This window comes from Remersonia thermophila, chromosome 4 (assembly GCF_042764415.1).
Source record: "Remersonia thermophila strain ATCC 22073 chromosome 4, whole genome shotgun sequence".
NCBI classification, from domain to species: Eukaryota; Fungi; Ascomycota; class Sordariomycetes; order Sordariales; family Chaetomiaceae; genus Remersonia; species Remersonia thermophila.
In genome coordinates, this window is record NC_092220.1 from 2250646 (window position 1) to 2271807 (window position 21162).

Here is a 21162-nt window from a genome sequence, read left to right on the forward strand (position 1 = left end):
CAAGGCTGGCAGCGACGCTGCATTCGGAGGCCGAGATATGCTAAGGGGTGAGGAATCGAAAGCGACAACTCCCGTCAACAAGGGCGCGCATCGGTGAAGTGGTCGGCTGAGGGTAGCCCAGCCTCGAACGAGGGCGCGCTGATGACGGGTCAAGGAGTGTCGTAGCAAAGCCAGAGAAAACAAACAAAGTAGTTACCCAAAGCCCCAAAGCGGCCGTGTCCGGGGACGATGAGGCGAAAATTATGAGAGCTGAGGGGGGGGGGGGGTGTATGTGTGTCTGTGTGTGTGTGTGTGTGTGTGTGTGTGTGGAGGGGCCCGGCGTGAGTGGTAGAAGCGAAGGTTTGGTGACGGAATCATGGGCCCGCCCGGAGCTTGGCAGATTCTGGAGGCCAGCGTTCGGGATTGGACGATTAGACGCGGTTTGGCGCTAGACGAGCCGCAGCAGCAGGAACAGGCCGGTTGCCCTGTGCGCCGACGGAGGCACAACCGGAATGGAAAGCCCTGGGGCATTGCCGGGGTCTCCACCCATGGAGGCCTGGAACTTGACGGCCCGCCCCGGGCTGAGAAGCTGGAAGGCAACCCAGAGCCCCCATTATTATTCGCTGATTATACTGTAGGTACTGCGTTTTAGTTACACAGTAGCCCAAGAGCCCGGATCCTTTTCCACCTCCTATCTCTCTCATTTCTCACCAAACCGTCAACGCCCAGCAGAAGGTTACTTGTTTCCTAAAAACAAAAAAAAAAAAAAAAAAAGAAACAAGCTCCAATATTCTACCTACTGTACCTCTTTATGAGAACGCTTTTTTTTTCTTTTCTTTACTACCTACCTACCTACCTCTATTAGTGTGGGAGCTGTTGTCAATGCAGTTGTCGATGCATCGCAAAGACTGTAGGTACCTAGAGGTATCTAGGTACCAGCCCCGAACGTCCAGAGAAAGGGATCGAACCCTCCTCCTCCCGCCGGTCCCCAAGGCTGCTTGTCGAATGCCGACCGACACACTTGCTGTTCCTGGCCGACTTGTGGTGGGACTTCGAGACGTCTTAGATCCGATCACAGTTGACAAGGAGCCGTTGCCAAGAACGAGGCCTTGATGGACAACCGAATGAACTCAGTATAGTACACACCCAAGGATCCAAGGTACACAGTACGCATTTCCTATCTGTCTGGTCTCAAAATGGCTCCTCTTTCAGGTGGACCGAGAATGAGAAAGCGCTTGATTTCGGGAGCCCGGAGAAAGCGGCTTCACGCCAAGCCAAAGCACAAAAAAGCCCATGAGCGCCGGGCTGTGAAGGCGCGGCGGCGGGTGACGTCGGGCGGCGCCGGCGGGTGACGCCGGGCGGCGCCGGCGGGGAGAAATGCCCTTCTTGCTGGCCTCGCCCGTTATACTACTATAGTATACGGACCCCGCCCGACATGACAACATCATGTGGACGTGGACCTCCAACCGCTTGGGAGAGCGGAGGAGGGCTTGCCATCTCATCCTCCGGCCGAGACACCCACCCTGGTCTCACTTCTTGGGAGATATGCTGCCTCGGTCGCTTGGCGCTGCGCGTTATTTGTTCGTGTCTTTGCTTCTCGGGGGAGAGCATCTCCGTGGTGAGTCCCAAGTGGATCGCGTTATCAGCCACTGCAGAAAACCCGCAGTTCGTCGTCTCATGGGACGTACTGCGTACGCCAGAGCACGTCGTTGTCTTGCCCACATCTGATAAGATACGGTATGGTAGGTGATTCAGGGGGAGGGAGGGGAAGGGGTCGACGCCGGCCGCTGTCTGTAAGTCCGCGGAACGAAGCGACCTGCTTGCTGATCCCGCCGCGCTCAACGCCGGAGAAAACGTCTGGCCTCCGCGGACCACGGCCTGTTCATGATCCCCCCACCCCCTTCTTTCTTCCCTCCCTCCACGTGGAGGTGCGGTACCATGGACGCGAGGGCTCCCGATGCCATAACCAAAAATCCCCCATCCCCTGACGTGCTCTGCTCGGCTCCAAGCCGATATCGTCGGTTTGCTCTCCACTCTTTCGTAATTGAAATAGCCTTCCACCCGCAAGGCCAAGGCGAGGCCAGCCCACCAAGGCCGGGCCAAAGAAAAAAAAGAAAAAAAAAAAAAAAAACCCCCCGACGTCAATCGGCCTCGCGCCTTGGGGCCGTTATCGCGGAGCTCCGGTCACGGCCACGGAGAAACAACAACGACACCTTGCTCGGCCGCGAATGGAGCAGCAACGCGGGCGGAAGTGCGGCGGGTTGGAATAAGGACGGCCCCCTTACCGCCAACCGCACTTCACTCAGCAAGACCATTGAACGCGTTCGGGGCATGACTTGCATGAATATCACTTCAAAGATCGCGTCGGCCCCCGAGAGACCTGTTGTCTCTGGTTCGCTTCGTGGTTTCTTCCTCCGCTCAGGGCGAGTCCCTGACGTGAATCCTTCCCCTCGGTCCGGACCTATTACCGTAGGTACCCGAGGGCTGGCGTCGGTCCCCTCCGTCGACCCTCCCGGGGCTACCACCAGCCCCCATCTCCAGCCGCGAGCCCTGAGCTCCAGAGAGCCCAAGCCAAAATCATGGACAAACGATCCATCTCACCGGCCTCCCCCCTCAGCGAGGCCGAAGATGCCCTCCCATCCCGCCTCCCGCCAACCCCTCCCCTCCAAGAGTACGACTGCGAGCAGGTTCTCCGCTGCTCCTCGACGCCGGCCCCGTCCGCCTCTTCCCGCCATCCCCGACCCTACCCCCTCCCACCCGCGCCGCGCGACCACCACGTCCTGCCCCAAGACCTCCAAACCCCCGACAGCCACGTCCCGAGAGACCCCCGGCTCATCCGCCTCACCGGCGTCCACCCCTTCAACGTCGAGGCGCCGCTGACCGACCTGTTCGACGAGGGCTTCCTCACCACCAAGGACCTGCACTACGTGCGCAACCACGGCGCCGTGCCGCGGGTCGAGGACCGCGACGTCCCCGACTGGCCGCTGACGGTCGAGGGGCTGGTGGCGCGGCCGTTCACGCTGTCCCTGCGCGAGCTCGCGCGGGCCGGGGGCGGCTTCGAGCAGGTCACGTACCCCGTGACGCTCGTGTGCGCCGGCAACCGCCGCAAGGAGCAGAACGTGGTGCGCAAGACGAAAGGGTTCTCGTGGGGCGCCGCGGGGCTGTCGACCTCGCTGTGGACCGGCGTGCCGCTGCGGCAGCTGCTCGCGCGCGCGGGCCCGCTGGCGCGCCGCGGGGCGCGGTACGTCTGCTTCGAGGGCGCCGACCGGCTGCCCAACGGCGCCTACGCCACCTCGGTCAAGCTGGCCTGGGCCATGGACCCGGAGCGCGGCATGCTGGTGGCGCACAAGATGAACGGGGAGCCGCTCCCGCCCGATCACGGCCGCCCGCTGCGCGTCGTCATCCCCGGCCAGATCGGCGGCCGGAGCGTCAAGTGGCTGCGCCGCATCGTCGTCACCGCCGAGCCGAGCGACAGCTGGTACCACATCTACGACAACCGCGTGCTTCCGACGACCATCACGCCCGAGGCCAGCGCCGACATGCCCGACGCGTGGAAGGACGAGCGGTACGCCATCTACGATCTCAACGTCAACAGCGCCGTCTGCTATCCGGCGCACGACGAGCGGGTGCCTCTGAGCGGCGGCAGCTACGCCCTGCGGGGGTATGCCTACGCCGGGGGCGGACGGCGGGTGACGCGGGTGGAGGTGACGCTGGACCGCGGAAAGACGTGGGCCCTGGCGGACGTGTCGTATCCCGAGGACCTGTACCGGCTCGCGGCCGAGGACGAGGAGCTGTACGGCGGGCGGATCGACGTGGCCGGGCGCGAGGCTTGCTTCTGCTGGTGCTTTTGGTCGCTCGAGGTGCCGCTGGCGCGGCTGCGGCGTGCGCGCGACGTCATGGTGCGCGCCATGGACGAATCCTTGGCCCTCCAGCCCCGCGAAATGTACTGGAGCGTGTTGGGCATGATGAACAACCCGTGGTATCGCGTCGCGATCCACCAGGAAGACGACGGGTCCTTGCGGTTTGAACATCCCACCCAGCCGGCTCTGATGCCCGGCGGGTGGATGGAGAGGGTGAAGAAGGCCGGCGGCGACCCGACGGACGGTTTCTGGGGCGAACGGCCGGCCGACGAGGACCCGGCGGGCGCGAAAGAAGCCGCGGCCCGGCGGAGCGAGCCGGCCAAGGAGATCGGCATGGTCGACGACAAGGTCGCAAGGCAGATCACCGCCGACGAGCTGCGCAAGCACTCGGGCGAGACGGAACCGTGGTTCGTCGTCAACGGCCAGGTCTACGACGGCACAAGGTTCCTTCAAGGCCACCCGGGCGGTGCCGCCTCCATCATCAACTCCGCAGGGCAAGACGTCAGCGACGAGTTCCTGGCCATCCGTACGTTTTCAGCCCGCAGCCCCCCACTTGTTTCATTTCTCCATGCCGATCCGTTCTAAGCAACCTCTTCCCCCTCACCCTTCACAGACAGCGAAAACGCCAAGGCCATGATGCCCAGCTACCACGTCGGCACCCTCTCCGGGCCCCTCGCCTCGGAGGACTCCTCCGCGGGCCCGGACCTCTCCGATCCCTCGGGGCCCTTCTTCCACCCCAAAGCCTGGCGCCGCGCCCTCCTCGCCCGCAAGCTCCCCGTCTCCCGCGACTCCACCGTCTTCACCTTCGCCCTCCCCGGCGGGGCCCAGCAACCGCTCGGCCTCCCCGTCGGCCAGCACGTCATGATCCGGCTGATCGACCCGGCGACGCGCGAGGCCATCATCCGCGCGTACACCCCCATCTCGTCCGACGGCGACCCCGTCGACGCCGAGGGCCGCAAGGACGGAACCCTGCGGATCCTCGTCAAGGCCTACCCCCGCGGCCGCATGACGCGGGCGCTGGCCTCGCTGCCGCTCGGGCACCCGGTCGAGTTCAGGGGGCCGCTGGGCCGGTTCGAGTACCTCGGCAGCGCGCGGTGCAAGGTGGGCGAGCGGACGCGGGCCGTGAGGCGGCTCGTCATGGTCTGCGGCGGGAGCGGCGTGACGCCCGTGTACGCCGTGCTGAGGTCGGTGGCGAGGGAGTGGAGGAAGCCCGCCGATGCCGCTCCTTCTGCCCGGGAGCCACCGGCCGGACAAGAAGCGGGGATGCAAGCGCCGCCGTCGTGTCTGCTGCTGGACGGCAACAGGTCGGAGGAGGACATCCTCCTCCGGGCGGAGCTGGACGAGATGGAGCAGGCTGGCGGGGAGCGGTGCCGGGTGGTTCATACGTTGAGCAGGCCAAGCGAGAGGTGGGAAGGGCTCCGGGGGAGGATGGACCGTGCGTTCTTGGAGAGGGAGGTTGGTGCACCGCCGCCGGAGAGAGACGCTCTGGTCTTGGTGTGTGGGCCGGAAGGAATGGAGAGGACCGTGAAGGAGGCGTTTCTGGCGATGGGTTGGTTGGAGGAGGATTTGCTCTTCTTTTGAGGCGTGGCGCGTAGGCTTATTTCCTGGGAGGGGGGTGCACGGTTCGGTAGGGAACTTGACGGTTTGCGGTGTTCTTGAGAATTGTGTGTAGGAACATGTTGGAAATCAAGAGTGAGAGAGCTCGAGATATCTCGGCCCGTCCCTGGGGGGGAAGGGGGTTGAACAAGTACATGCGTTCGCAACCACGACGGAGATCTTGAAGACCAGGAATATCACACCGATGGATACAGCCTCGACACTGAAGCGACAACGTAAAAAGAACAAAAGAATAAGATCAAACCTCAACTTTTTCGTTTTCCATCCTTTCCTCTTACCCCCATGCTTTGTCCCACGTAGAAATGCAGATGCACAAAACTTCTCCCCTAACGACCTTCACATGCTCCTCTTTCTTGACCACCACCAAGAGCGGCAGCGACGCCAGGAGGAGATGGGAACAACAGCACGAACATAGAGGAACAACACTGGTGCGAAGGAAACAAAAGATCCCAACTGCATATACCTAGCTCGTGTGCCAGCCTCCCTTCCGTATCCCTTTTTTTTCTTTGAGAAACCAACCTTCCTCCCTTTCGCCCCGTTACCTCCTGGTGGCCGATTCTCGTCTTCACTTACTCACCAGCTCCCCGCTCACGCAACATCGAAAACAGGCTTCAGCTTAATAATAAGCTGCCACTCGTCGTGGGTCACGTCATTGCGGTAGAACTGCTTGAGGGTGTCGATGCTGGCACGCGAGATCTGCGAGTAGAGCACGTCCTTATCCTCGAGCTGGCGGCCGTAGGCGGGCTGGTGTCCTCCCATCTCGATCTTGATGGCCACCGAGGGCTGGCCCTTCTTGCAGATGGGGACTTGTTTGTGGTCGCGCTCGATGGAGGTACTGTAGTACATTAAAGCGTTAGCTTTGCGGGAACCGAGGTCGTGAGGGATGAAACCGAAAGGAATCGGGGAAACGTACACTCTGCCCAGGCCGATAATCTCCTTGGCCCCCGTGGTCGGGTTCGCCTTGACGGCGGCGATAGGGGTGTTGACGCGCAACGAGCCCTCGACGACATCCACGCCAACGACGATCGGGTTCGTCTTGTTGAAGACGGCAACCGTGTTGAGCACGCAGGGGAAGACGGCCAACATCTTGGACTCCTCCTTCTTCTTCTCAATCTGCTCGTTGATGTGCTTGGTGAAGGCATCAAACAGGTGATAAATAATATCAGCCGTGAAAATCTTGATGCCCTGCTCATCGGCATACGCCTGGGCCTCCTTGTCGACCTTGACGTCGAAGCACAGCATGACGGCATAATCGGGCGCCCTCTCAAGCATGATACCGCACTGCATGACATCGCGCTTGTACACCGGGCCAATGCCCACGTTGGCGACGGGGATCTTGCAGTCCTTGAGGAAGTCGAGCAGGGCTTCGAGGGAGCCCAGGGTCGACGCCTGCACGCTGACACCGCGGCCCGACTTCTCGACGCGGTTGAACAGCTTGGCGAGATCCTCCTCGACCTCGTCCTCAAGGTCCTCTTCGTCGTCGTCGGGCCCGACCACGAGCAGCCGCGAGCCGGCAATGGCGCCCTCGAGACCGGGCGCGCTGATCTTGATACCCTGAGCGGCCTTGACCTCCTTGTTGTGGACGTACGCCGACTTGAGACGCAGCTCGCGCATGGGCGCGGGCGTAAGAAGGGCGCGGATGTTTGTCTTGATGACGCCTTCCGTGCCGCATAGCACGATGCGGTCGCCTTCGCGGAGGATGCCGTTGGACAAGATGACGTCGATGGTCATGCCGAAACCCTCGATGGCCTTGACCTCGAGAACGGTGGCCTCGACCTTGGAGAGGTACATGAGCGAGCCCACCATCCTCTCCTGGGTCAGCTGGATGATCAGCTTGAGCATGTCAGGGACACCCTCGCCCGTGTGGGCCGACGTGGGAACCAGCGACACGTAGCGCGACATGTTCTTGTTCTCGTAGAACACCTCGGCGTTGAATCCCTGCTCGGCGAAGGCCAGCTTGGTCTGGTCGAGACGGTTCTTGAACTCGTTCTGGACGGCCTTGTTCTGGAGGGCCAAGCTCTCCTGGAACCCGTTGTTGTCGATCTTCTTCCAGCCGTAGAGACGGTCGATCTTGTTGAGGGCGACGACGAAGGGCGTCTTGCGCTCGCGCAGCAGGCGCAGCGACTCGATGGTCTGGGGCTCGAGACCGTGCATGATATCGACGACCAAGATGGCGATGTTGCAAAGCGACGAACCACGGGACCGCAGGTTCGAGAAGGACTCGTGCCCAGGCGTGTCGATGATCAGCAGACCCGGAACCTTGAACTCAAACTTGCCATCGCGGTTGACCACGGCCGTCTTCTGCCGGATGGCCTCGACGGGGAAGTAGGTGGCACCAATCTGCTGCGTGATACCGCCGGCTTCGCCCTCCTGCACGTTGGTCTGCCGGATCTTGTCGAGGAGCTTCGTCTTGCCGGTATCGACGTGACCCAGAATACAGCAGATGGGCGACCGGAGGTTATCCTTGGACCGCGCCGCAAGCGCAGCCTGGTAGGCCTTCTCACGACGCTCGGCCGCCTCCTTCTTGCGCTGAGCCTCGGCGAGCTTGGCCTGGGTCTTCCTCTCCTCGTCCTCCGACTCAGACTCGGATTCCGAATCGGACTCGGGCTCCGCCTTGGGCCGAGAAGGCAAGGCTTGCGCCTTACCGTTCGCCCCGGCCTGGGCCGAGGGCTGCGCGGCGGCCTTCTCAGCGGCCTTCGGTTGAGGCTTGTCCGCAGGGGCCGGAGCAGCTTTGTCGGCCTTGGCCGCCTTCTTCTTCTCGGCCTCCTCGTCGCTGTCGGCGTCCCAGCTGTCCTTGATGTCTTCATCGGCATCGGCCGCGGCCTCCCAGTCCTCCTCGACGCTGTCCTCGGCGGTGGCCTTCGCAGCCTCCGCCGCAGCCGCCTCGGCCTCGGCCCGCTCCCGCTCGAGACGAGCCTTCTCCTCGGCCTCCCTGAGAGCAGCCTCGGCCTGCTGCCGAGCGCGCTCGGCAGCCTCTGCGAGAGCCTTCTCCTCGTCAATCTGTCACACACGAGTCAGCATGTGGGCGCCGAGACACCACCATGAGAGGCGGCCGCTCACCTTCGTCCGGCGCTTCCGCTCAGCGGCCTTCTTCCGCTCCTTCTCCCGCTCCTTCTCCCTCTCTTTTTCGGCAGCCTGCTCCTCCTGAGTGAGAGCGCCGACCTTGATGCCGGCAGCAAGCATCTGCTGCAGCTTGCGCTCGTTGCGGGCCTTCTCCTCCCTCTGGGCCTTGGTGAGATACTTGCCCTCGCGCTTGAGCTGCTCGATGCGCTCCTTCTCCTTCTGCTTCTTGCGAGCCTTCTCTTCCTCGCGACGCTTCTGCTCCTCGGCCTCGCGGCGGAGCTCTTCCTCTATCCTGGCCTTCTCCTCGGCGGCCAAACGCTCGGCCTCTTCGCGCTGACGCCGCAGCTCCTCCTGCTGCTTCTGGAGCGCGAGCAGGTGGGCGGGAAGCTTCTTCTTCTTGCCGCCGGCCTCAGGAGCGGGGGCGGGGGCGGAGGCAGATGCCGAGGTATCGGCCTTCTTCTCCTCGGCGGCAGGTTTCGCGGGCTCAGGGGCGGCGGCCTTGGCAGGAGCGGTAGCCTTCTTCTTCGCAGCCTGTCGGGCGGGGAACATTGTCAGCAATCCAGTCTAACTCCCGACATGGGATACCAGAGGACGACGAACCTGCTCCTTCTTCCGCTGCTTCTCCCTCTCCTTCTTCAGCCTCTCCTTCTCGGCCTTGGTGAGCACCCGACCGGGCTGTTCCAGGTCGTCGTCGTCCTTCTTTTGTTGTTGTTGCTGCTGCTTCCCCTTTCCACCCTTCCCCTTCTTATCCGGCAGCGCGAACTCGTCATCCGGGTTGACCTCGGCGGCCTGCTTGAGGTTGAGGTCCTCGAGGGCGGGGAGCTCGGTCGGCGGAGCGGACTCGGCAGCGATATCCTCTGGGTCTTCGAGGCCCTTCTTTTTGCGCTTCTCCTTGGCTTTGCGCATCCGCTCCATCAGGCCACCACCACCACCAGCGGGCTCCTCCTCGGCGGGGGCGGGGTCGCTGGCGGCCGCGGCGGCGCCGGTCGGGACGATGGACTCGCCCAGCTCGGCCTCCCAGTCATCGTTGCCCTTCTTGTTTCCCTTCTTCTTGGGCGCCATTCTGTCTGTCGTCTTCTCTCGTTCCGGGCCGAGCCGTCAGTGGGATTTCTGGGCCGTCGGTCGTTGGTGGGTGCGAATTATTTCGTTTCCCAAAACCGGTCGGTGACCAAGGGTCGGGCCTTGTCAAAGGACCGAGTTTTCCAGCAAAGATGGCCACGCCGACAACTTTCTACGAGGAAAGAAAAGGAAACGGCCAGCCTCTACTGGTAGTCCGGCTGATAAATCCGGAGTATCGGATGGGGTTAGGGGGAAGAGAAGTTGTTGCAACGAGGCAAACCTGCAGCACACGGTAGGGCTAGCGGGTCCTTTTAGCACCAGGCACTGTTTGTGGGGTTGAAATGTGGGGCGATAAGCTCCTTATCGAGGGAGGGGCCGAGAGGGAGTTCGAAGTCATTGACGCACCAACACCAGCAACAAAACATCAAGCGCGTCAGAGGCTCTTCTGGCATGGTGAGAGCATACAACAATCAAACGCACTAACAAAGTACGAAGTGGTAGCGTGTTGGCTGAACGCTGTATGAACTTGGCGCAAACTTCAAAGTTCTTCAGAGTTGCTCGTGGTAGCATCCGTCATGCTTGGAACAATGGCACACTGCTGGCTGCACCCGGCGAGGAGATCCCTCTGGCTTTGATGGCTTGGAAGCTCAAGGCGTCAAGACAACCAACCACCCCTGCAGGCTCATTGTCCAGCCGGTAAACTATGTTGTTTGAACAAGCCCAGCTTGTCACCTAGAGCAACCAAATCCGGTAGCATCAATCGATTCTATAATAATCTGTCTCCGGTCGGGAGATGCCCAAGTACAAAGACATGTCTTGCAAGGACGTCATTCTTCAGTCCCAGTATTGCTTTTCTCCTCACATCATCGTCTGTTTGCCATAAAACCCTGCCATATCCAGTCTCAGAAGCAACTGCTCCACGCAGCTCCGATCCCGTCCAGAGTCCCCGTAAGAGGCGGAGGATGACGCCGCCATCTTCTCCCCAAGCCCTTTGCAAACCGTAACAAACGCATCCACCTTCTTCCGAAACGCCTTGTACAGCTCCTCGGGTGTCTCCTCGTTTCCTCCCCATCCCATGGACCTCAATCTCAATCCTTTTGCAAACCGTAGCACAACCCCAAATATCTCCTCGAGCAGCGCCATCACGGGTGCCTGGCGCTTCCGCAGCAGCAGCACCGCCATCATCTCGTCGATAACACGCTCTTGCTGCTCCCGCACTGCGTCAGGGCTGTGACGCGAGCCACCGCTATCCCGCGATGCTCCCAGCTCCTCCTGAGCCCTCTCCAGCCACGCCTCAAACCTCCTCCACGGCATCGCAATCCCCGTCTCGAAAAAGTGCGCGGCAACCTGCTTGACGAAATGTCGCGCCTCGAGGCGTAGGCGCACGGAAGCATTGCTCTCCCCCTCTCCGTCCCCGGCATACCGCCGGACCAGAAGCTCGTCCGCGACGTAGAGCATGCGCAGGATCCGCAGCAAAAGGCGGAAGATGCGATCGTAGCGGAGGAGGGTCGAGGGGGCCATGACGGCGCGGAGGGCCGCAGGCGGGCGGTACGAGAGCCGCAAAAAGTCCAAGGCCTCGAGAGAGTCCGGGTTCATGCATCGGTCGATTTCTTCCGGGGTGAGGTCGCGAACGGCGAAGCTGAGATCGCCTGGCAGATCGGGATGGGAGGACGAAGAGGCGGCGCGGGCGTGGCCACGCGGGGGTGGTGCTGTTGCTGCTGCTCGCCCAGGAGAAGCGGAAGTGGACGGCTGCGGTTGGTAGCACTCCGATAGCACCCCCATCAAGGCAAGACGAAGCTCCGAGCTCGCAGGCGGCCAGGTTCGACGGCCGCCTAGGCGTAGGCCCATGGCGCTGCTGCCGCCGAGGGCGACGCCGGATCGGCGCTCAGCACTGGAGAGGTCCGGGTCGAACAGGGCATGGGCGAGGCGGCTGCAAAAGACGCCGTTTCCGAGGAGGAAGTATTGGTGGAGCAGGTCGATATGGGTTCGGAGCTGGTGGGCGGAGAAGAGCAACCTCATGCATTCGCGACTGACGAGCTGTGACTGGGCTTCGATGGCGGGCCCAAACGAAAGCAACGGCACTAGAGTCCAGTTTGGCGAGAGGCTGGCTGACCCTCGTGGCAGGTTGGCTGCTCGGTACAGGTGTGCTTTCAATAGCCTGGTGATATCGTCCTGGGTTTCGGAATCCTCAAGCGGCTGGCTGAGCTGGTCGATCGAGGCGAGCAGGCGTGCTTCAACCTGGGCTTCGTCTTGTCCAAAGCATTCGAGCCCTGCGGCGCTGTATTTACGCTTCTTGGGCCTCGGCGTTGCAACGGTTGCGGTGCCAGCTGACGCTGGCGACAAGCCCTCGATGGCACGGGAGAGCTGCTCCCGATATTGCCTCGCCTTGGCTTCAAGCTTGGATATGGCCTCCCATTCGAACTCCCACTCCAGCTTCGGCGGACCTGCCTGGGCAACCACATCGGGCCGAGAGAGTACGTGCTCCGGATGGTGTTCATGCAGGAAGCGGAGATTCCGACCGGTCTCGAAGATGACCTGGCCCATATCCTCTCCGACGAAGGTCGGCAGCTTCTTCTCGTCGAAAAAGTAGTCAGCCTCCTCGAGCTCAAAGCCCTGATCGTCGATCCACATCATATCAGCGACCTTCACAAAGCCTTTGCCAGAGCCCTTTTTGTCCAACGCAAACCCTTCCTCTGGCTTCAGGCCGATCCACTCTTCCACAAACTCGATCCATGGCCTGGACAGAATTCGGAGGACTTCTCGTGTACATTCCTTGATGATCTCGCTCTGGTATTCGGCGGCTTCGGCTTCTTGAAAGAGGCAGGACAGGAGAGCCTCATCGGATTTCTGCCGAGATAGTCTCTTGACAAGGGCCTTGAAATAGGAAAGAATAGATTGGACCGGCTGGACAGCGGCTTGCAACTGGAGAACGGATTGTGCGCGGCGCCCGCAAGCGCTGAGTTCAGAGCGAACGGCGTCGACCAAGCGGGCGACGACTCTTGCAAGGGCGACTCTGGTGGGCGTCGCCGCGGTCGTGGACGACTTTTCGGCAAAGGCCTGCAGCTTTCTGGCGGAGGTTCCACAGTCGAGGCAAAGACTATCGACAGCGCCGACGAGGTCGCGCGATAGCCCGGATATCCTCAAACCAGGGCTCGTCTTCACAAAGGTCTTCTTCTCAACGTCCCATGAGAAGAGGAGAGAGCTCCGGCCCAGCGCGAGATTCAGAAGGCACGCGCAATAGAAATCCGAGGATAGGATGTCGGGTTCGCCGCCGGCAGCTTTGTGAGACGCCAGCAGGGTATCAAAGGCAGCAGGTCCGGCCTCGGAAAGGAAGAGAGGCACGCCCTCGCAGCTCTGATCAGGCTGTTCGAAAGCCTCCCACGTGCACAGCTGGTGGTCGGGCTTCGTGGCGGACTCGTCATCTGAGAAGAGCCAAAAGTCTGAGTCGTCATCATGGCCATCAGCCATAACATCGCTCGAGCAGAGCGACGCCTCGGCCGCAGACAGCGGGCGTTGCCCCTCGTCGTCCACGAGGGATCGGGGTTCGATATCGGCCTCGGATGCTAACTCCCGGAGCAGGGAAGGTAGTTTGAAAAAGCCATCGCTGTCTCGGCCATCAGGTGGCCTGTCAAACGACTTGGTGTCTTGGGCGGCGAGGAGGCCATGGGGTCTACTGAAGTTCGTTTTTGTTGTCGCAACGGTTGTTGGGTTGAGTGCGAAGAGAGGGTTAGGCGTGGTAGTTCCCTTGTTGGGCTCAGTAAATGTCTGGTCGAGCCAGTTTGATGGCCGCCAGAGGTCGGGAATGGAAAATAGCTGTGACGGATCCCCCTCGTTCGCCATTCCGAAGATAGAAGGACGCCCCAGGTCGACCAGGCCGGAGATATCTGGTCATTGAGATTTGTTGTTGAATGAGCTGGAACGCGGAACCGACGTCAGGGTTGGACGCATGGTCTGGTGAAGCTCCAGCTTCGAACCCTAACCCTTACGTTGCACACCACCCTGGTCGGCCCAGCAAGGTTCACGCCGCGGCGCTTTCGAGCTCCGGGCTTCACGCGACATCACATTTCATCCAGCTCGGCCGCGTTTGCATCCTTGAAACCCCCTCCAACACGGCACCTACGGGTGTCATACCAAGCCAATTCGTCTCACCAAGGACCATATATATACGACCATAGCATTCTGAAAGCACCATGCCGCCAAAAAAGAAGGGCGGCCGAGCCGGTGCCGCGGCGACTCCGCGGGACGACGATGCCATGGACGTCGACACGCCAGCCCAGACCCCCACTGCCCCAACAGCGCCAGCCGCTCCCCAACCGCCGAAGCCTGTCACCGATCCGTGGACCGATGACCAGGTCGCATCGCTGTTCAAAGGTGTGATTCGATGGAAACCCGCCGGTGCGTGCGCTCACCCCTCTGTCCTCACCCTGGCCCCGCCGTCGAGCAAGGCGCTGATGGCCGCCTCGTCTCGAACTAGGTATGCACAAGCATTTTCGGATGCTAGCCATCAGCGAGCATCTCCGAAACCACGGCTTCGATCCCGACACTTGGCCGCACACCCGCATTCCCGGCATCTGGGTCAAGCTGGCCGAGTTCTACAACCTGGAAGCCATCGACGAGCGAGAAAATAACATGGACCCGCTCGACGAGGAAGGCCAGCCGCGCCGCTACCTAGATTTCCGCCTGCCATTAGAAGACTTTGGCGACTTGATGCTCGAGAGGGCCCGCGCCGACCCGAGCGAGGCGCCTAGCAGCCCGCCTCAGTTCGACCCGGACGCGCCCGCCGGAGAGTCCAAGAAGCGGAAGCGCGCCGGCACGGACGCCAACACGCGCACTCGCAGCAGCACTGTTGAGGATACGGAGAACGAAACGCCGGCCGCTAGTCCCGTGCGGCGCTCGCAAACCAAGGGGGGCAGGACCACAACGAAGCGCACATCGAGCAGAGCGCGCAGGGTCAAGGAGGAGTCGCCATCCGAGGAAGAGAGCGAAGAGGAAGAAGAGGAAGACGAGGAAGACGAGGAGGAAGAGGAAGAGGAGCGGGCCACACCTGCGTCAACCAAGGGCCAGAGGGCTGGCGGGAGACGGACGGCAGCCCGTGGACGAACGACGAGGGGTAGGACCCGAGGACGTGGGAGATGACGCCCGGCGCCCTGTGCCTTGTGACTGCTGCACTGTACAGCGTATTCCCGTCTCCGCGAAAGACGCCTGCGAGCCGCGGTAGCGCTCACGGAGAGATGTGGATGTTAGACCCAGACTGCAGAGAAGCCTTTGATACCCAGATAGAGAGAGAAATTTGTATTAAACGCAATCCTCATGGAAGAGGCGTCCTCGGCCTGCGGTTCCTGACGGAACAAACCTCAGCAAAACCGTTAATAATTACGGCTGCAAGCCGCGTTGGATCATGTTGCCCCACCATCCCCGAACCCCGCAATCGCGCTCAAGCTCTAGTGACGCGCCCGCCTGGCTGCGAGCGTCTTGGGCCCAATTTATTCCAGGTTTGGCTTTCCAAAGTAAACATTCCCACACCCAACACTCCGATTCCTAACTCGGACAGACACCGCCATGTCTCGCCCAGGGCAATCAGTGCAGAGGAACCTCACCCTCACCGAAGAGCTCGAGAAGCTCGAGCAGTCCATCACGCTCACCCTCCAAGAAATCGACTCCAACTTCAGCAAAGCTCATCGCATCGTCACGACAAGCATCTTGCCCCTCGTTGAGCAGTATGGCGAACATTCGCGCGCCGTGTGGGAAGCTACCAAGGTCAGCTCCCCGAGGAAATCCTCGACGAGCAAGGCTCAAGCTAACTCGGCCTGGCCCACGTCCAGTTCTGGAAGCAATTCTTCGAAGCCTCGGCCAACGTCTCGCTCTCGGGATACGAGGAGCTCGCTGACAGCGCTGACAATACGGGAGTCACCGCCGAGGAGAGCACCGTGCAAGACGAGGCATCCGCCGTTTCCGATGACGCTCTGCGCCGGCGCAGCGCCGGTGACGACCATGATGCCTCCGTGGCCGCGGACGAGTCGTCTTCGGTTGTATACCCGGCCGACGAGAGTCGTCCGCCCGAAGAGTCCCTCCTTGATGACAACGATGACGTCGGCGACCTGGCTGGTAGCACACCTCGGCCACCTGCGACCAAAACGCTCTCGTTACGCCCCAAGTTTGCCGACCTCGACTCGCCGTACGAGAGCATCAAGCGCGAGTACGATGGCAAATGGCCGGGCCAGGAAGACGCTGGAGAAAACAAGAAGCACAACATGGCCGATGAGGACGACACGGAGCTGCTCTTACAACAGCACACCGCCCGCCTGCCCACCATGACCCTGACCCCGCACGCCTTCGACACCAGCGGGCTGGATGACGGAACGAAGAGGCAGACCAAGGACCCGCTCCTTCACCGCATGCTGGACAAGAACTACCGCATCGCCACCACGCCGCACAAGGGCGCCTCCGGCATCTCGCCCATGCGATGGAAGATCGACAAGCTCTCCACACCGGGGGCGGACATGGAAAAGCAGGACAAAACCCGGGCGGTTTGGGAGGACTCCCCAACCAGTCCCGAGATGGCACCGCCGCAGCTGCGGAGCGCCGCTTTCATGTCCCCCGTGCGCGCTGCTTACAAGGGCAAGTTGGCAGCGGCAGCGGGAGCGCCCAGGACGCCGGGGGTGAGCGTGCAGACGCCGGCGACTGGGCGCAAAACCAGAGACGTGTTCGCTTCTGGTGGCACCCCTGCTGCTAGAAAGCACGGCAAGGTTGCCACCTCCAGCAAGTACGATGACGAGATCGCGTGGGAGAGTGACGATGATGAAGACGTGCTTGGCGGGATGAGCCCGCCGAAGACGATCCAGTTTGCGCTGCCGCCGAGCAAGTTGTTGCAGACGCCAGGTATGTTGTGCTCGGTGGCTCTGGCTTCCGTTTTATCTGCTAGGTTACTGACCTCGGACCATTCAGCGCGAGAGGCGAGCAAGCGTATTGTTGATACCATCCTCATGACGGCCGGCGAGGACCTGGATGATCCCGCTGAGTACAGCCCGACGATGGTGAAGATGAGGCAGGACATCTTGGATGATACCTTTTGAGGAGGGAGGCCAAAGCTTTGCGGGCAGAGATGAGGTGTGACCAACGACAACAAAACATTATGATTTGACTAGAACCGAGGTAGTGATACCCCAGATGATGAAGGATGCCCAACAAATAAGATACCCAACCATTCCATCTCCGTCATCTGTTTCTTTTGTATAGCTCCCCATTTAATGAACAAAGGAAAACCAACATGACCAGTCAGTCCCCCCTCAGCCAGCGCCGACCATACCGCTAATTTGCCAGCCATCATTTCCGTCATCGCGACCCTCGGCTGAGGGCCGCGAACCTCGAAATGGAAGCCGGATTCACACTCGATCGTTCGTCACACTGCCCGCTGCCCAGCCACTCGAGACTGGCAGACTGGCAGAAAGCAACCCAACCACACGGAAGAGCCTGCAACCAGCAAGCGGCAAGCCCTTGACCAGCCGTCACGGCGAGCCTTCCCTGATCGGTCAGCCACCTGTTTCTGGCGTCGGAGCTTTCACCCGATCATCTCGGCTGCTCAGAGCAAAGAAGGAGGCCCTTCCGCGCTTCCCGGCGAACAAAGATAACCCCACCGCCGGTCCGTCCTTTCATGCATACATCCGGGCATCTCCCCCCACCCCCTTTTCCAACCCAGATCTACCTGCCTCCCCAGAAGCGGTCAGGCGTGGACTGGGCCCAGGAAAGGGTTGGACGACCCGGGCGTTGGTGATGTGCTGTCCAGAGCCCCCTGGCCGGTGGATGGCAAGCTTAGATGCCGATGCGAACCTGGTTCCTCAGCACCTGCTTCTGCGGCGCGGGGCCCATCATGCCAGAGCTGGCACTCTCGGCCGACTTCTTCCAGGACATCTTGGCCTTGAGCTGGCTGATGCGGCTGGAGACGGAGGACACGGTGGCGACGGAGGCAGCGTCGGAGGAGGAGGCGGTGTTGTTGTAAGACATGTCGACGATGGGTGTGTGGCTGTGATAGCGGAGTTTTTGTGGCGGTGGTGGTTGTTCTGAGCCTTGATTGTGGTGATATTGACGATGGTGTTGTTGTTGTTGTTGTTGTTGAGCGGCTGCGTCAGCGAATCGAGGGTGCGGTAGCCGAAGGCGTTAACAGCGTGGGGTGAGAAATGAGCCTTTGTGTCGTCTGGATGCTTTGAATGGGTCTGTGAGATGAGGATAAAAGAGTGCACCCTGAGGTATCTCCTCCTGTTCTTTATATGCTCATCTGTGCCTGACTTGAATCCAGCTTGGCTGTGTCGAGCCGCATGTACGGTGTAAGCACTTACCGTCCTCATTGCCTTTTTGAGACTGGTAACGCTTTGGGCCTTGGGCTTTGGTAGTGTCATCGTCCTCAACACCATCGCGGCTCCATTTCACAGTACTCAGTATGTAGTCGACAGGGCGCAGCGCCATAATGCAACGCAACCACGGGCGTCATCTTTCCAAGCTGAGCGGGCTTGGGCGCCGACGTGGCTGAAGTGGGCCAGTTACGTAGTTATTGGAGTGCGTCACGACAGAGGCTCTGAAGGGAAATAAGCATAACCACAACCAGAAACTATTCAGACGCTAGAGGTAATTTTTTGCTCACGGTCAGTGAGTCACCCATCCCAAACAGGGTTCGTACGTGGTTCCGCTTTGGCTTGTCCCACGCCAAAATGCTATTCCAGAACGTCCACGTCAAGTTAGAGTGTGGCTGCGTGCATTGGCGCCGGGTGTCCGGCGAGTCCCTGAAGGGGAGGGGCATGGAATTGGGACCTATGACTTCAAACATTGGGTTGGAGGGGGAAAAAAGTTGATATCCCGATCTTCGTGTAACCTCTGCAAGGTTCTTACGTTGTCAGCCACGCCGGCAAGCGACTCATCCTCGTGTTCCAAAATAAAGGATTGCGTCGGGCGGCACAACAGCTGCGTTTCCGTTTCCCCCAGGGCATCGACGAGAATCTCCGAGATGTGGCACGGCATGTGGCGGAGGAACGGTTCAGCATGCACATCACCAGGGGCTGGCGTATATACATGCATCACGGTAGACGATTTCTGGGCCGTTTGCTGCGGTCGCGTCTTACATACAGCCCCCAACTCCTGGCTGGGAGGGATGGGCTTGAGAGTCTGGATGTCTGGAAGATGTGGACTCGTTACGGAATAGATGCTGTCATGCATTACGTTGAAGCTTGCGTGTAAAGCCACTCTTTTGAGGCCCAGAGTTGAGGCACCTGCACCTACGGTATGACGTGTGTCGGTGGGAGAGATCATCCTCTACGCAATCGTCACCACCGAGAAACCTAGGAAAGCTCGGTTCCTCTGCACTAGTCTTGAGCGTCTTTTGGGAAGCTCGAATGCTATTGGACGTGCTAGGAGACTATGCGATCCGGCGACGACGTACGCTTTTTTTTTCCTTTTTTTGGTGCTGACCCAAGACCCGTCCAAGAGCTCGGCAGGTTGGAATAGTCCGGTATTAGTCGTGAACTCCGCAACTCGTCGGCGACTGTCAGGGTGCGGGCCTCGGGTTCCGTCGGTGGGACTCGGGCGCCGGCGGAGGGCTTCGCATGACCAACGTTGAGGTCAAGATGCGGGTGCCGAAATTCCTGGTGTTGGGGGGTTGACTCCACGAGTGCAGCAAATCGGGGTCCGGAACCAGCACTGATAGGGACTACTACTGTGTACTATACATACACGAGGCGACCTGGAGAGCTACACAGGATATAACTGGGAGCTCCGTGGTTCCAGGGCCAAGAGGCTTGTAGTTTCTCAGCGCTTCCTCAGCCAAAGAGCCTTGACTAACAATGGACACCCGCCAGTACCAAATACTGCGTAACTACTACTACGTACAGCGGGCTGGCTCATCGGTTTCGTTCGTATTCGGTCTAGACCCCTCGGGGAACACCAAAACCCCGACATCTGAAGCGTTGGGAAACCGATGGGCTGATCCGCTTGCAACGTGGGCAGGCCATCCCGTCGCCCCGAAGGACGAGCGTCTCTCCCGCCCACACAAAAGGGTCTCCCACCCACCCCATTCGATCCCACGGGAGCAGGATGAACGATGTTGTGCATCGTCGGCCCGTCGGACTTTGGAGCGCACCGGCCCTCCTTCAAAGATCTGCGGCCAGGCGCGCTAGTCCGAATCTTGCCTAGTCTCCGCCGCGTCCAGACGCACGTGCCATTTTCCGTAACGGGCAAGTGGAGGAGACATCCGCTGGCGTCTGCTGGAGCCAGGGTTTTCGATGTTGCCAAGGGTTTCCTTTTCAAGGTTCGCTCTGAACATCAACTGCTGGATTGAGACGCGTACTGTTGATCAGAGAGATGAGCCTTCGGCACGTTGCGACATGGCGCTTGGAGCCGGCTCCCTCCTCCACCGAGTTTCTGAAGGTCGCCGAACATAAGTGGTGTACACAGTACATCGCAGTAGAATGCGCGGAACCTAGAAGCCGGCGATCAGGGCTGATGAGGTGGGTTTCCCCGCGCCGTCTCTCCTCTAGCCATCACCCAACCGAGCCGAGCTTCCATGGCGTCGGTTGTGTCAAACACCAAGCGGACAAGCGCTGCGAGATGCGAAATTGCAACTCACCCCGCGCCAACCATGCACTTCGCAATTGCAGCCACCAAGAAACAAATGGTTCGAATCACCAACGTTCTGGGCAGACATGTTGGATGGATGTGGGTCTTGCCCAGAGTGGCAGGCGGAGTTGTTTACATGTACCCCTGAGCTGCGCTGCAGACACCAGAGAAAAAAACAAAAGGCTGTCGCTTATCAATCAGCCCAGCAAACGACCGACATGCTCGGGCGACGTGAAACCCCCGACAAGCAGGGCAGCCAACCCCGAGCCATCCGCGCAAATGGTGTTTCGAGGTCGGGGGAGATCGAGGTTCAAAGAAAAGCGTTGGGAGCTGCAGGATAACAACAAAGTTGGCCTATATTTTTTTTTTTTTTTTGGGGGGGGGGGGGGGAGGGTTGGTTAGCAGAACACACAACAGATGCAGGACGGATGTCATGATGCAGGTCTCAGACAGCCCGGCGTGGATGTTTCTTGGAGCCGTTGATAACGTGAGGTGAACGTCGACATTGCGAGAAACTTTTGGGGTGTTGTGGGGCTCGTTTTCGTATTCTTGCGCATGCGATTGGTCAATTCCACCTTGGCCCGCCAAGAGTGTGCGAAGTAACGCAACGAGCGGATAAAAAGGAACGCTGGCAACAACAACCACGAGAGAAACGTGGCGGATGACGGGCGTCGAGAGCAAAAGGTACCTAGAACACTAGCAGATTGTTCTCTGAGCAGCGGGATGGTACGCATGGCAGCGCATCCCCAGCTGTTGGAACAAAGCCGGTGACGAAAACAAAAATTAACCTTCGGAGCCACGGTTGGCTGCTTCGTCCCGCTCTCCCCTTGTCGCTGGATCTCTCCAGGGCACGACTTCAACAAAGACGACCATGACCGGTCTGATAGGCTAGCGGGTACTGATTGCATCACTGACCTGACACCAATTCCCAAGCACGCGCCATGCTGCAAACTGAAGAAGCGGACAGGATTGGCAAGCCCCACGC

General features: G+C 60.4%; 5 protein-coding genes across 5 annotated transcripts; 3 read left to right on the top strand and 2 right to left on the bottom strand.

The window, feature by feature from the left end:
• Positions 1-2558: 2558 nt before the first annotated feature.
• On the top strand, positions 2559-5420 carry VTJ83DRAFT_4776 (uncharacterized protein; the record flags this gene model as incomplete). Its single annotated transcript, XM_071011302.1, has 2 exons — positions 2559-4365; positions 4453-5420. The coding sequence occupies 2 exons, from the start codon at positions 2559-2561 to the stop codon at positions 5418-5420; spliced, it is 2775 nt and encodes a 924-aa protein (XP_070866226.1).
• A 624-nt stretch (positions 5421-6044) lies between these two features.
• Positions 6045-9581, bottom strand: VTJ83DRAFT_4777 (uncharacterized protein; the record flags this gene model as incomplete). The annotated part of the gene is made up of 4 exons (XM_071011303.1): positions 6045-6291; positions 6370-8456; positions 8517-9050; positions 9120-9581. The coding sequence occupies 4 exons, from the start codon at positions 9579-9581 to the stop codon at positions 6045-6047; spliced, it is 3330 nt and encodes a 1109-aa protein (XP_070866227.1).
• Positions 9582-10436: 855 nt separating this feature from the next.
• Positions 10437-13418, bottom strand: VTJ83DRAFT_4778 (uncharacterized protein; the record flags this gene model as incomplete). The annotated part of the gene is made up of 1 exon (XM_071011304.1): positions 10437-13418. The coding sequence occupies one exon, from the start codon at positions 13416-13418 to the stop codon at positions 10437-10439; it is 2982 nt and encodes a 993-aa protein (XP_070866228.1).
• Positions 13419-13768: 350 nt separating this feature from the next.
• VTJ83DRAFT_4779 (uncharacterized protein) lies at positions 13769-14714 on the top strand (the record flags this gene model as incomplete). The annotated part of the gene is made up of 2 exons (XM_071011305.1): positions 13769-13973; positions 14053-14714. The coding sequence occupies 2 exons, from the start codon at positions 13769-13771 to the stop codon at positions 14712-14714; spliced, it is 867 nt and encodes a 288-aa protein (XP_070866229.1).
• A 423-nt stretch (positions 14715-15137) lies between these two features.
• Positions 15138-16651, top strand: VTJ83DRAFT_4780 (uncharacterized protein; the record flags this gene model as incomplete). Its single annotated transcript, XM_071011307.1, has 3 exons — positions 15138-15335; positions 15401-16457; positions 16524-16651. 3 exons carry the CDS (start codon positions 15138-15140, stop codon positions 16649-16651), a joined length of 1383 nt encoding a protein of 460 aa, XP_070866230.1.
• Between the last annotated feature and the right edge of the window lie 4511 nt (positions 16652-21162).